Source organism: Ammospiza nelsoni, chromosome 10 (genome assembly GCF_027579445.1).
Source record: "Ammospiza nelsoni isolate bAmmNel1 chromosome 10, bAmmNel1.pri, whole genome shotgun sequence".
Classification (NCBI taxonomy): Eukaryota; Metazoa; Chordata; class Aves; order Passeriformes; family Passerellidae; genus Ammospiza; species Ammospiza nelsoni.
The window spans coordinates 19,881,072-19,894,472 of record NC_080642.1 but is presented as its reverse complement, the minus strand read 5'-3'; the positions used below and the strand labels follow the sequence as shown (position 1 = coordinate 19,894,472).

General features: G+C 47.2%; 2 protein-coding genes across 3 annotated transcripts in view; one reads left to right on the top strand and one right to left on the bottom strand.

The window, feature by feature from the left end:
* CEP63 (centrosomal protein 63) overlaps nucleotides 1-13,291 on the bottom strand; it is a 39,575-nt gene extending 26,284 nt beyond the window's left edge. For both annotated transcript variants that reach the window (XM_059478941.1, XM_059478942.1), the window contains exon 1: nucleotides 13,241-13,291. The gene's annotated coding sequence lies outside the window, so the exon portion shown is untranslated. The remainder of the gene's footprint in view (nucleotides 1-13,240) is intronic.
* LIPH (lipase H) lies at nucleotides 511-13,317 on the top strand. The gene is made up of 10 exons (XM_059478951.1): nucleotides 511-612; nucleotides 4,956-5,323; nucleotides 6,006-6,114; nucleotides 6,191-6,292; nucleotides 7,252-7,341; nucleotides 8,401-8,568; nucleotides 9,355-9,450; nucleotides 10,339-10,450; nucleotides 11,406-11,579; nucleotides 13,098-13,317. Exons 1-10 carry the CDS (start codon nucleotides 561-563, stop codon nucleotides 13,168-13,170), a joined length of 1,344 nt encoding a protein of 447 aa, XP_059334934.1. The 5' UTR covers nucleotides 511-560; the 3' UTR covers nucleotides 13,171-13,317.
* The last annotated feature ends 84 nt before the right edge of the window (nucleotides 13,318-13,401 follow it).

The window sequence follows — 13,401 nt, the reverse complement described above, 5'->3', positions numbered from 1 at the left end:
TCACAACACAGTGCTGTGCACCTGTCTCCTGCCTGAGGTGGTGACAGGGTTTGTAGAGGACTCTGGGCCATGGCACTCAGGAGAGCAGGAAGGACGTGGGAGATATTAGGGATCATCATGACATCTCCAAAGGCAGGGCCCTGTGAAACCAAGCACCAGCCCCACCCAGATGCTTATCAGACTTGCAGTGACATCTGCAATCTTCCTGACACTCTTTGCAAAAGACAAATAGGCAATAATTTCCTTAGTTTCAACAGGTGCAGTCAAATTGCTGCTTACAGCTACCAACCCATTTGTGTGTTTGATTAGTCATCCCCCAAGGCAAACTATATTTAAATTAATGAAACCTGCTAGAATAGAAGGTGCCCCACCTTCTTAAGAAGAAGCTTCATTTCACTGGTCTTCATTTCTTGGCTGGTAACTTCCTCCTTTCACCACACCTACTGTTACTGGCAGAAAAAAAAGCAAGCAAACTGCTGTCAGAGCCAGCAGACACATGCCAGAGAAATTGTGGGATCCTCCAAATCTCCTACCCATAGAAGTTCCATGTGGAAGTCCATATGCTGAGGCTGTGTGTTGTGTTCATCTGCCTTTTGTATGGGGTGAAAACAGGTAAGAACTCAACCATTTGTTTTGCATATTTTTGTCAAATATAACACGTTTTCTGTGCTTTAGAGCAACATGAATGTACCTGCCCTCTACATTTACAGGTACTGCACAGGGTTTCTCACTAGCATTATTTATTTTGGCAAAGCAAATTATACTGGTTACATGAATGTAGTCAGTTCTAAGACTTTCAAATGGAAAACCAGAACTATTTTTTATTTTCTTTTCCTCCCTTTGCAAACATTTCTCTTATATAAGTACTACCCATCGACACTGAAAATGTCATTTGAAATCTTCAGAGAATAACGATTTCTTCTCAGGGGTGTCATGTATGGCAGAGGCAAAGGATGAATTACCATTTATGAACAGTAAGCTCCATTTGATAGCCTCACAGCCCTACCAGAACAAACCCATGTAACAATAAACAAATGTACTGCCTTGTGTTAGCATCCACACGGGAGCAAGGTAAGTTACAGCTCTCTGCTTTGTAGGGAAAACAAACAGAGTTAAAAAAACAATGTTCTTATAAATACTAACTTGTGTTTCATTGGGTCCTCTGGAGTAATCTCAGGGTCGCCTTTTGCTTGGTTTGTTTGGTTAAGACTCTGTAAGAAATGCAGTCAGGAGAAGTGGGAAAAGAGAACAGTGTGAAAAGGAACAGTGAAATGCAGTGAGCTATTGAGGACCAGTTTAGGAGCGGAGAGCACATCCTCTCTGGGGAAAAGTGATGGAAATCTGCACCACTAAAGCTCTTGAGATTCGTGGTGTGGTAGTCAAGTGTGCCTAAAGGGGGATAAAGATATTGTTGATGGTTAAGGCCAGTCTGATGACACTCACTGTACAAACCCAGGCAAGGTGGCAGGGGCTGCAGGACCAGAGCTCCTGCAGACAGAGAAGCAGTGACACACTCACCTGAGCTCCATTCAGTGGAACAAGCAGCTCTGTGTCCCAAGGACCACAGCTGGGACAGCCACACATCCAGCCAAGTGACCACTGACCCACTGAGGTGATCTGTTGGAATATCTGTTTGCAAGAGGACAGGCTGGTAAAAACCTCAGCTGCTGCTTTATTCATGCAGACAGCTGGGTACCACAGCCCCAAAATGCCACCATGGCAAACCCTGCCTGTCCACAGGATCAACATCAAAGAGAAAGTCTCCAAACACCATCTCCTAGAAAGGAATGAGACACACCAGGGGAAGGCAGTCCTGAAGAGCACTGACTGCAGTAAATGCCAGGAGTCTGCCTGGGACTGTTCCACTCCCTGCAATGCTCCCACCTGTGAGTTTATGACTTCAGAATATATATATATATATATATATAACCTCAGAACCAAGTTATTCTGAAGATGCCTCCACTCTGCAATAGCACCTTGGAGGCTGATCTCAGGCTTGAGACCAAACATGTCCAGCTCCCTGGCAGGTACATGGATTTAACACATTTTTATGCTTCCTGCTACGAGTTCTGAGAGATCAGAGCATCTTGCCCAGCAAACCAGTGTTTGCCTCCTATTTTACATATCAGAAAACAGAGCAGAAGGAGAATGGGGATTGCCAGAGGCTGTCTAACAAGCTAAGGCAGGGCTGCTGGGTTAATGGCCATGTTCATTCCCCCTTACTGGAGGGAAGTGACCTGTTGGGCATGGGTTAAGTACAGTGCCAGGGGATAAGTTTCTACCTCATTTATTTGCTTGCAGAGTAAATCTCACTAAGCCACCTGCCCCAGTCATCCTGAGTTTCAAAGACACTTCCAGCCATTTGGGGAGGAGTCACTGTGCTCAGCAGAAGGAAGAGCAAAGCCAGGTGAACTGGCCCTCCTTGTGTGTCAGTTTTTGAACACATGGTGGATGAGGCTGGGATTGGCACCAGCTTGCCAGAAGAGAAGCTGGCAGGTTTCCTCCCCTTATTAGCACTGATTTGATTTTGTTAATCAAAACAGAACCAATCTAACAGACCTGGTGCAGATGTAACAAGGCTCTTTATACAGTCCCTGTGTTAGGTATCAGCAAATGCTGACTAGCTCTTTGAAAGCACTTCTGTACCAGAAGGTTTGGGCTGTTCTGATGACAAACATAGTGCTCCTCTGGGCAAGCCTCAGCACAATGCAGGAGATACAGAAACAAATGAAGCAATCAGTGCAACCTTGCACCATATAGAAGTAATTCTTGCCTGGCATTTCTGCCTGTATTGCTACAGCTTCAGTGGCAGTAAAGATAATTAACAACACTATATAGTGCTACTATACAATAACTGAAACAATGCCTAGTTATTAGTAAAATACACAGTTGTATTTTTTTATGCTGCAGTAGCACCTAGAGGACAGTCACTGAGTCTCACTGTGTGAGCCGGTGTGCATGAGCAAAAAGTGTTAATTTTTCTCTGCTAGTTACTTTGGGGTGTCCACAAGAGCAGTGTCACAGAACTCTTGCTGCTGTTTTCCTGGAGCACCCTGGCACTGCAAGAATGAGCTGGCCAGGAGGGAGCCACCTAGGTCACCTTTCCTCTTGGAAGCAGGGCCCAGAGTCACACTGCTCCTGGGAGCTCTCAGTGAAGCATTGCAGAGCCAGGACACCCTGCATTCAAAGGCTTCTGATTTCACTGGACCTGGCTGGGAGCTCATTTCCCACCACTCCTATCACACCATTCATATGTTACCATAGGCTTTAAACAGGAAGGACTCCATGGATTTCAGATGTTAAAATTTATTTCTGAATTTATGGCAGCAATTAAAAATATTCAGTTGGACTTAACTGCAACATCCTTTTAGCCTATTAACTTTTATTTCTAGAGCTCCTGGGGCTTCTACAAAGTAATTAGCAGAGCTGTGGCAACTGAGCAGATTGTTTTATGTGCTGGGCACATAGCATTTATATCACTCTCATGCTCCTGATTTCCTGAGGAGGAGAAAAGGGAAAGTTGCTCATAGAAACTGTGAGAGTTTCATCATTCACAAATTAAAATGCACAGAGCATTAGAGATTTGCTAGAGCATAATTAACTTACAGCTGGAGGTTTTCTAAACCCTGCTACCTACTGAACAGTCCTTTAAGCAACAAAGATCAGGGAAATTCCTCTAGGAACTGTAGCCTGAACAATTACTGCAGCTCAGGACAGACATGTGAGAGAGACACTCTCCCCCACAAGGTTCTTCAATAAGATTATGAGGATTTGAGGGAAAGGATTGTGAGCCAGGAAGAGGCTACTAAACCTGGGAGGGCCTTCATAGGTAGTGTCTGTCTGGAGACAGTTGTTGCATTCCCTGCCAGTGCCCTGTTGGAGGCTGTATGGGGCTCTGAAGGCTCAGCTGGTGTTCTGCTGGAAAAGCAAAGAACAAAGACAGGCTTTGCAATGGCACAGGCCATCCCATTGAGCAGTACCTACATAAAATTCAGTTACAGCTGTGTATAAAGCACAGTTACCAACTCACAGACCCAAGAGTGCCCCATTTTGCAGTCTGGAATGCCAGGCCACATCTGCACCTACAAATGAAGCCTTGAGCTGCCCCTCACCATGGCAAAACTGCAGCTTGGCAGCTCCAAACCAACCCCAAGGACACCGGTTTGGCTGAGAACCTATTGATGCAGGACAACCCCCAGCCAGGGAATAGCATGCAGTGACTCCAATGATTCAGAAGGCTGTTCAACTGCTTTATTAAGCTACACTATATCACATACTATACTAAAGAAAAACCCCTGACCCCTTACAGACAGTCACAACACAGCTTTGACCTAATTGGCCAATCAATCCAAACAACCTTCACCAGAGTCCAATTAACAAATCCCTTCCTTAGTAAACACTCCCCATAACACATTCACATGTGCCAAACAACAGGAGCAGCAAGGAGAGATAAGAATTGTTTTCTCTTCTTCTCTGAGGTTCTCACTGCCTTCCCCAGGAAAAATCCTGGGAGAGAGAATTCTGTCTCTCTCTGCTTAGAGAGTATGTGAACACCACAGAGAACCTGTCCAGGGCACCTGGGCGTGCTCACAATCCAGTACAGCAACCATCCCACCTGTTGGTCTCTTAATATCTTCCTCACACCAATGAGATTTTTGGACAGAATCCCTGCCAACCTTCAGCTGCCACAGGAAGCAGGGCTGTGGTGTTTCAGGGAATGCTGCTCCAAAAAGGTGTGACTGCTCTCTTTGCTCCAACACAGCAAGAAAACCTAAGTTCCAAGGTAACTTCAGTCATGAGCATGAGAGAGTGGAGAGGGAGAGAGGAGACAGGAGCAGCCCCTGTGCTCAGACAACTCACAACACACTTCCCTGCCCTGTGCAGGGTTGGCAGGTACAAGAGACTAAAGAAAACCCCTTGGTGCCAAACTCCAATTGCCACTCTGCTCCTTTCAGATCCTCAGGAGACATGTCCTGCATTCACAGCCCTCGGCTTCGGGAATGCTTTGATAGGGACAGATCTGAAAGTGAAGCTGCTGCTCTACACCCGGCAGAACCCAAGCTGTGCTGAGGAGCTGCACTCAACAGCCTCCAAGTACCTCAATGTGACCAAGAAAATTACCTTCATTGTCCATGGGTACAGATTCACAGGCTCTGCCCCTGTCTGGATCTCTGACCTGGTGCATCTCCTGCTTTCTGTAGAGGACATGAATGTCATTGTTGTGGACTGGAACCAGGGGGCAACCACTCTCATCTACAACTATGCTGCCAGGAAGTGCAAAAGAGTTGCTGAGATTCTGAAGAAACTCATAGATGAAATGTTGGTAAGCTGGACGCTCATGCTATAATACAGTCATTAAGGCACAGTATGTAAAGGGCACAAAGGAAGTGCTTAAACCAGCAGGAAGTCTGGGAATAGAAACTCCTAAAAAAGGAATACATTAATTTTTGGAAGTGCATGTGTACTGCAGTGCCAAGTCCTACCCTTGGACTTGGTACAATGGTATTTTGGTGTAATATTCAGTTTACACTCGAAGTCTCTACATTTCTGGGTACAAAGCTCTCCAGACATGCTTTCCCATACATAGAAACTCTACTTCCACTTTCTGTATATCCAAAGGCAGCTTAAGGGGATCAGCTACATTTCACAGCTCCTCTAGGGTGTTGCACAGGCAGTAATGATGATGCTGGATCCTGCAGGATCATAGTGTCTGCTAATTCCTTGCAGGAACCACACGTGGGGCAACCAGGATTTTAATCCTGGGGCCCATCAGTGGTTCCTGTCCACACTGTAGTCATTGCCCCAGGAAAATACAACCATTGCCTGAACTGTTCTCATCACAGCTCTCTGAGGTACAGGCCTTAAACAGCAATGCTGGCTGCTCTGTGGGACAGTCAAAGGGGAAATATCTACACAGAGTGGAACACTGAGAGATGTTCCATTCCTCCTCCTCATTTTTTAAAATTTTCCAAAACCACATGACCATGAGTACTCTTATATCTCAGATTAACGGAGCGTCCCTTGACTCCATGCACATGATAGGAGTGAGCCTGGGAGCACACATCTCTGGCTTTGTGGGACAGATGTTTGATGGCACACTGGGAAGAATCACAGGTAAGCTCCTCCAGCAGCCCTCCCGCCCCAGGGAAGGGCAGCGAGGTGATGCCACGCCCATGACTTTGTGCTGCAGGCCTGGACCCCGCGGGCCCCCTGTACCGGGGCACGGCGCCGAGCGAGAGGCTGGACCCCTCGGACGCACAGTTTGTGGATGTCATTCACTCCGACACCGACGGTAGGTGCCATTCCAGCTCCCTCCTGCACACGGCCACCCAGAGAGCGACTGGGAGGAGGGGAAGGGGCGCTGCTGGGGGGCAGCAGGGCTGGGGTCCTGCTCCTTTGGCCCAGGAGCACTGCAGGCTCCCTCACTGAGCCTCCGGGGCGCTGTGCTGCCCACGCCGTCCCAGCACTCCCTCAGGAGCTGCTGGTTTATTTGCATTCCGATTCATGCTGCTGACACAGCATTATCACCTGGCCCATCACTTCCAAGGACTTCCTTAGGAACCGGTGGAGGAGGTCCTGCCGCACAGTCCTGCCAGAGCAGGACACACCAACACCCCACCACCAGGGGATCAGGCTGCATCCGAGCACGCAGCACTTCCAGAGCTGGTCCCACAGCTCAGTGACACGCACAGCAAATCAGTTATCCCCAACCATGGTTCCCTGCATGATGCTTCCAGTCTCACCTCTTAAGAGCTAAACTTTCCTCTAGGGCAAATCTGGACTCTCCCTCAGCCCTCCCCTTTTCCAGACCCACCAGCCAGGCCAGCAGTGTGATGCCAAGCCCTCCATGCTGCTCCCATGGCACCCTACCTCTAACACTTGGCTTTCCCACCTAATTGCTGCCTCTCTTCTTCCAGCCCTTCCAGGAAGTCAGATTTCAGCAGCACAGCAACATGCAGATTTCACATCCCTTTTCCTCTCCTGCACACAAGGGACACAAACCCCCACATTTTGTACTGTTGCATGCACAGACTTATTTTAGGTAGTTGATACCATTGTTAAAATGACCCAGCTGGGACACAACTGTTTGGCCTGCTGCCTATACAGAAGGATGACATTTGTATTCCTGTACAACCGGGCAACTTAGAGCTAAATAACTACTATATTTTCCAGTTAGGTTGCTGTATTTCCTTCTTGTGCATTTTACACTTTAACGTTCCCTCCCTGAGCCCTGCTATTCCCTTTTGCCAGGACTGGGTTATGGAGAAGCACTGGGCCATATCGACTTCTACCCCAACGGCGGCACCGACCAGCCAGGCTGCCCACTGACAATATTTTCTGGTAATTAATCCTGCCCTGAATTGCACAAACCCTCACAAACATGTTTCCAATCAGAAAAAGAAGGGAAAGCCAGAGAATAATCATCACTGCTTAGAAAATACATGAAATCCATGGCAGGAACAACTTCTCAGCACTGGCATGACAGGGGTTTAGGTGATGTGCAGCAGGCAGAGATGAGAGTCAGGGTGACCTCTCTGTGCCCCTGTCACAGTGCAAGAGGGAGTAATCCTCTGTGCAAAAAGTTATCAGGTAGATGTGTGTCTTTGTTTTGTGGCTATGTCCAGAATATCTGTGGGATTTTTTTTTTTTGTTTCTAATTACTTGTAACAATGAAAGCCCAGGGACTAGCAGTGGTGAGGACCTGTTAAAAAAAATAAAAGTTCAAGATGAAGGTGGAGCAGGCAGTTATCCCAAATCAAAGACACCTTCCTTGGCAGTGACAGAAGGTGCAGTCTGGAAGGCACAGCCCTAGTCCTAAATAAAAGAAAGCTTTTTTTCCTTTCAGCCTGGCAGCAGAACTGGTTTGATGAAAGCTGGGTAAAAAAGATACCTTACAGAAGGAAATGCAGTATTGTGAATTCAACCCTTATCAGACCAAAGACAATCTACATAGGAGAGCAGCCTGAGCCAAAAATCCCTAGGAAATGAGGCTTCACTGATTTTTCTGCTCATGCAACAACTCATTTTATTAGTTATGTCTTTCTAAAGAGTTTTTTATACCAAAATGGAAAGTCACATGCAAAGCTAAAAGCAATATCCAGCTGTCAGGCCTGAGCTCAGAGAGGAGAGAACACCAGAGACACAAATTGATCCATAGTTGGATCCTCTGGAAATGCAGCAACCACACAAACAAATGTTTTAAAACCAAAAGGACAAAAAGAAAAGCAAAGCAGACACAGGCAGAGCTAAATGCACTCAAAGGGAGAGGCTGCTGCCCACCTACTGTTCTGCCACAGCCCAGTGCTCCCCAGTGCAATTTGTTGGGTTCAGACTGCCCACTGGTGTGTCCTGAGGCATGAGGATTGCTAATAAAATATTTCTTCCCTGTACATGATGAAGGGTTGCAGTATTTTAAATGTGACCACCAGAGGTCTGTTTTCCTGTTCCTGTCCTCCCTGACACAGAACTGCAACATCACCACATACCCCTGCAACTCGTACAGGAACTACAGGAATGGCAAATGCACCAGCTGTGAACCCTTCTGGCCCATGCCATGCCCCATCCTAGGTAAGGATCCAGGGAATCTCCATCCATCCTCCATACTGAGCTGCCTGTTGGCACTGGAACTCGGAGGGTGATGTTTTGTTGGAGGACTAACATAATATAGAGCTTTGCAAAAGCACCAAAGTTATTTGCACTGAGGTGTTTGAGGTGTCTCAGGCCTGCTCCTTGTAATATTACAACATGTTATGATCTAGAACAGAAATCCACAGGCAAAGGGTCCAGAACTAGAAAGCCAAAACTAGACTTGGGATCTTTACACCAAAGTCAGAGAAACAGTGAATTTAACTCCCTCAGTTGCAGAGTTTGAGGGACAAGGGCCTGTTCTTGCTAAAACAAGATTTACAAGTAAATTCCCAGCACCACAAATCCCTCTGTGCTCTAAAATAAATGGCAAATGGGTGAACAAAGGGAATTTCTGGACTTGTCTGCCCCAGCCTGGTTGTGACAGCCCAACCTCAGGCTGGCAGCTCTGAAATGTTGATGCTGAAACACTTGACACTTCCAGAAAGGAACTGGCAAAGCCAAGGGGATGATTTTCATTCTGCACTGCAAAATGAAACCCTTGACCATAGATAGCAGATGTGGAAAAAGATCAGCTTGAAGAAAGTGCTGAACAGTAACCAGGCATATTCAGTGCTAAGCCTTTGGAGTACAGGAGGATGTGTGTCAGTGCTACTTGGCAGCTGGCACACAATGCACTATTTCTTAAATACTTGCTTATTTTCAGCCACTTAGTGGCTCATCTACCTGTGCAGTAACTTGGTTTCATTTTCAAACTGTCACCTGCAGGTTATTATGCCTATGAGTGGAAAAGCTATTTAACACAACAGAGCCATCCAGTGACAACTATGTTTTTTGACACAGCGGACAAAGGGCCGTTTTGCAGTAAGTGACTGAGATTTCTGAGATTATTTTCTTTGTGCATTGCCTCTGTCAGTAGCAGAGATAGCTATTTGCTGGTGATGTTATAGCCAGCATTTTAGAAACTTCAGTTGCTGCTGGATGGAATTGTGTCCATCTGTGGTTTGCCATAACCTTCTTTTATCTGCCAACCTGTCCAGTGCTGGGAAAGCCAACTTGCTTACAGTTCTAGGAAATTGGCTGAGAACTTTCAAATTAAGCATAAAAGTTCCCAAATCATGTTTCAAAGCAACACACCATTCTTTTGTGAAAGTAAGAGGTGTGTGGGAACAATAAGAGAGAAAGACAGGCTGTACAGGTGAAAAAGCTACCCTGGAGAAAAGTGAGAGGTGCAGGGAGAGGAAGAGAATCTGTGGAAAAAAGGTTTCACCAAGGTGAAAAGTTTCATCTCATCCCTGTGATTACCAACATAGCAGGGCATGGGCTGGGATTATGGCCTCAGCTCCAGTGCTGGTCAGCAAGTGAATGCAGACTGACAGATCAAAGAACAGAAAATTCTGCTCCACGACAGAGATGACAGGTACAAACAACAGAAATGGAGGGGTTCAGAGGGGGACCAAAGAAAGAAATACAGTCTGGAAGTGAAGGGGGAGGCAGGCAGTGAAAGGCAGTGTGCTGGCAACCACACAGAGAGGCCATCCTGCATGGATAACCCTTGCTACAGTGCTCTCCTGACACTCCTAGTGTTTCTGGTTGAAATCTCTGCAAAGGGAGATGGAGAGCAGGGAGGAGAGAGGGATTTTCCAGATAAACTGTAGAGGCCGTGTCCATGCTCTGCCCACAGCCAGTGCACAGCCTGGACAGCAGACTGAGCCCACAGGGTCTAACCCCACTCACCCTCTCTCCCCTCAGTGTATCACTACCTGGTGGATATTATCACATGGAACAGAGACACCAGGAGAGGCACCTTCAGCATCGTGCTAGCTGATGAAGATGGGAGGAAGGCAGAATCAAAAGTTAATCCGTAAGTTCTACTAGTCTGAGCTTTTCTCAGTGTTAGTGCATCCCTTGGTACAACTGCACCTGGCAGGAGGTGACACACCCTCCCCCAATTTCTCTGCTGATACTTGCTAGTGCACATGGGATTTCCTGGTCCTATGGGATTTATTGGCCCTAAGGGATTTCCACAGCCTCCCCAGCACACAGCCCTGACAGCCCAGACTTTTGGTTCTGGCCCTTCTCTGTCATCTTAAGGACTGAAGTGGACAATCTCAGCCAGCAGCACAGCTGCCCTAGGCTGCCACTAAAGCAGAAGGAAAACATCTCCCCTCTTTCCTTCCTCTCACAGGGAGTGTTCTATTCTAGTTCCCAGTGCCCAAGACATCTGGGGATTAACCTGGACCTGAATATGTCATATCCAAAATCAATTCATTCCACTCAGAGAGACAAATTAATGGTGTTTATGTGACATACAAATTCCTGAGTGATCAGAACTACACTTCAGCCAAACAGACCTGCACAACTCGTTTCCCCAAGTTTCTCTAAGTGCACATTCCCTCAGGCATATCTGATATCTGCTTGCACTGGAGCAATCAGCATTGATCCCACACCAAGGCCAGAGCAGATTTCATGCATATCTCAAAGTGACTCAGTGCTCAGGCCTGCACAGACAGCCAGGCACAAATATCACATGGGTCCAGTCCACTTGGGATCAAAGCAGAATCACAGTGAAAATTGGGACCAAACAGCATCCAACCTCTGTGTTCCCACTTCCACCCCAAAAACCTGAGGGCAGAAGTGGCTGAGCAGGTTGACACCAGGAGACTGAATCCAAACCCATTTCCTGTAAATCAGAAACTCATCACAAATTCAGGACCCCTCCCCAGCAGCCTGTTTCTAATATTACAGTGACTACATTAAACCCAGTGCTATTCCCTTGGTGACTCTCTGACACTCTCTCTTGTCTGTTTTACCTTTAGAGAAGCTGCCACCTTCCAGAAGTACAAACAAATCACTTTGCTCATTGGGTTTGACCAGGATCTTGAAAATGTGGAAAGAATTTCCTTGACATTTTCCACAGGATCTGTCATTGGCCCAAAATTCAAACTCAGGATTCTCCAGATGAAGTTCCACTCACTGACAAACCCAGAAAGGTGAGCAGATGTTTACAAACAAACCATTTCTGTTGGTGCAGGCTGGACAGAAGTAAAGAAATCTCCCAGATTCCTGGCTTGGTTATGTGCAGAAGAATTAGATTTATTTTACATTTAGTAATTCACATACACATATCTGGGGAATAAATTCCTCTTTAATGGAATCCCACTTTCCTGAACACAGGGGCTGTCTTATTGCGCAGGGAGCACGTCACATGTGATGTGACTGACGTGGCCTGACACCATAACCTTTGGTCAGGAAAATTACCTTTGGAAAGCTGCCCAGGCCTGAGCTCTAGGATGGAGGGAAATGCAGCACTCTGGGAAGAACAGATATTCAGCCCCAAACACACATTTTATATCCCAGTCAATTTGTATGGCTAGTGAAGCAGGGAGATTAATTTACTCCTGGAATTCCAGCACGAGGGAGCTGCTGGCTGCTTTGCCCCAAAGCCCTGGCTGGTACCCACAACATCAGGAGTGCCTCTCAAGCATTGCTGATGAGATTTCTATCACCTCGTTCGCCTCTGTCTGTTCTGCTGTCCTACCCCTAAGCTTCCCACCTCTGGAGTTTGGGAGCTCTGCCTGAGCTCAGCAAGCACAGAATCTCTTACCCTGCACTGTGGACACCACACCATGCTCTGAGTTTGGCTTAAAACAAGGCTGGAAGATCACAAGGTCAGGAGGGTGAAGCAAACAGACACATAGAGCAGCAGAGCATGCTTCTTTGCATTTCATGAGGTCTGCTACCCTTATCCTAGCCTTGGAACAAGGAAAAGATTGTGTACATCTACTAAACAAGGTCCTGCAGCTCTCCCCTTGCTGCCACTCCCTGCCTCCTGTCCCACACCTCCACAGTCACTTCCAGCCCAGATACACATTTGGTCTGTTAAAAAGCAGGCACAAATGCCCCAATATTTTATCACAAGATGCTGTCTCTCCCTAGTGAGGGGCTGCCAGAGGCCATAAACACAGTTCAGGACTTTCAACACATCACCTAATCAGCCATTGCCACAGGGAGGGATGTCCTGCCCTCTCCCCTTCCCTGTTTCTCAACCCACTACACAGGGCTAATGTTCACACCTCCCCAGTGAAAGCCCAAGTATTTCCTCAGGTTTTTTGGGCTGAACTAGTTCCAGACCAGATCTGTGTTTGGACCCAGGTCGGAGTTTGGTGGCAGAATTTCTCATGCCTGGAGCAGGGAAGGGGCAGGAACAGGCAGGTGGGCTGGAAGGACCTCCTTGTTTTGTGGACTGAATTAAAGGGAACCATGGACTCTGCAGCCAGTGCCTGTTTGCTTGCTGAATTTTTTGTGATCCTTTTTTTTCAAAAGCAAAAGATAATATAGAATAGAATGGTAAAATGCTCAAGGTATCCCTGGCTTAAAGCCAACCTCCCTTCAGGTGGACTTGGAGCCAGTTCTCTTGAGAAGATAACTTACTTTATGTAAGCCTTCAGCAGGTGGGGAGATGACAGAAAACAGCACTTTTTTTCACTTTTGGCCGTGTTTTCACACAGACCCCAGCTGTGCCGATACGACCTGGTCCTGACTGAGAACACCCAGAGAACCTTCAAGCCCATTCCATGCTGAAGCAGGAGCCGAGTCCCGAGGACGCTGTGCCCGGTCGGGGCAGACATTTCCCCGCCGTGTGGGGACTCACCTTGCGGGCCCCGGGCGCCTTCTGAGGGGGCCGAGCAGCGGGACCGCTCTCCACGCAGTGTACAAACGGGCTGGGGGAGTCACAATAAAACCATGGCGGTACACGGCTTTAAAGCATGGTTTTAAAAGCGGGGGCTTAAAGTGAGGGTTTCAAACGAGAAT

Coding starts and splice junctions, on each gene's coding strand:
- LIPH (XM_059478951.1), top strand. CDS start 561: ATGCTGAGGCTGTGTGTTGTGTTCATCTGCCTTTTGTATGGGGTGAAA. Junction 5,324..6,005: donor AACTCATAGATGAAATGTTG/GTAAGCTGGACG, acceptor CTTATATCTCAG/ATTAACGGAGCGTCCCTTGA. Junction 6,115..6,190: donor CACACTGGGAAGAATCACAG/GTAAGCTCCTCC, acceptor TTTGTGCTGCAG/GCCTGGACCCCGCGGGCCCC.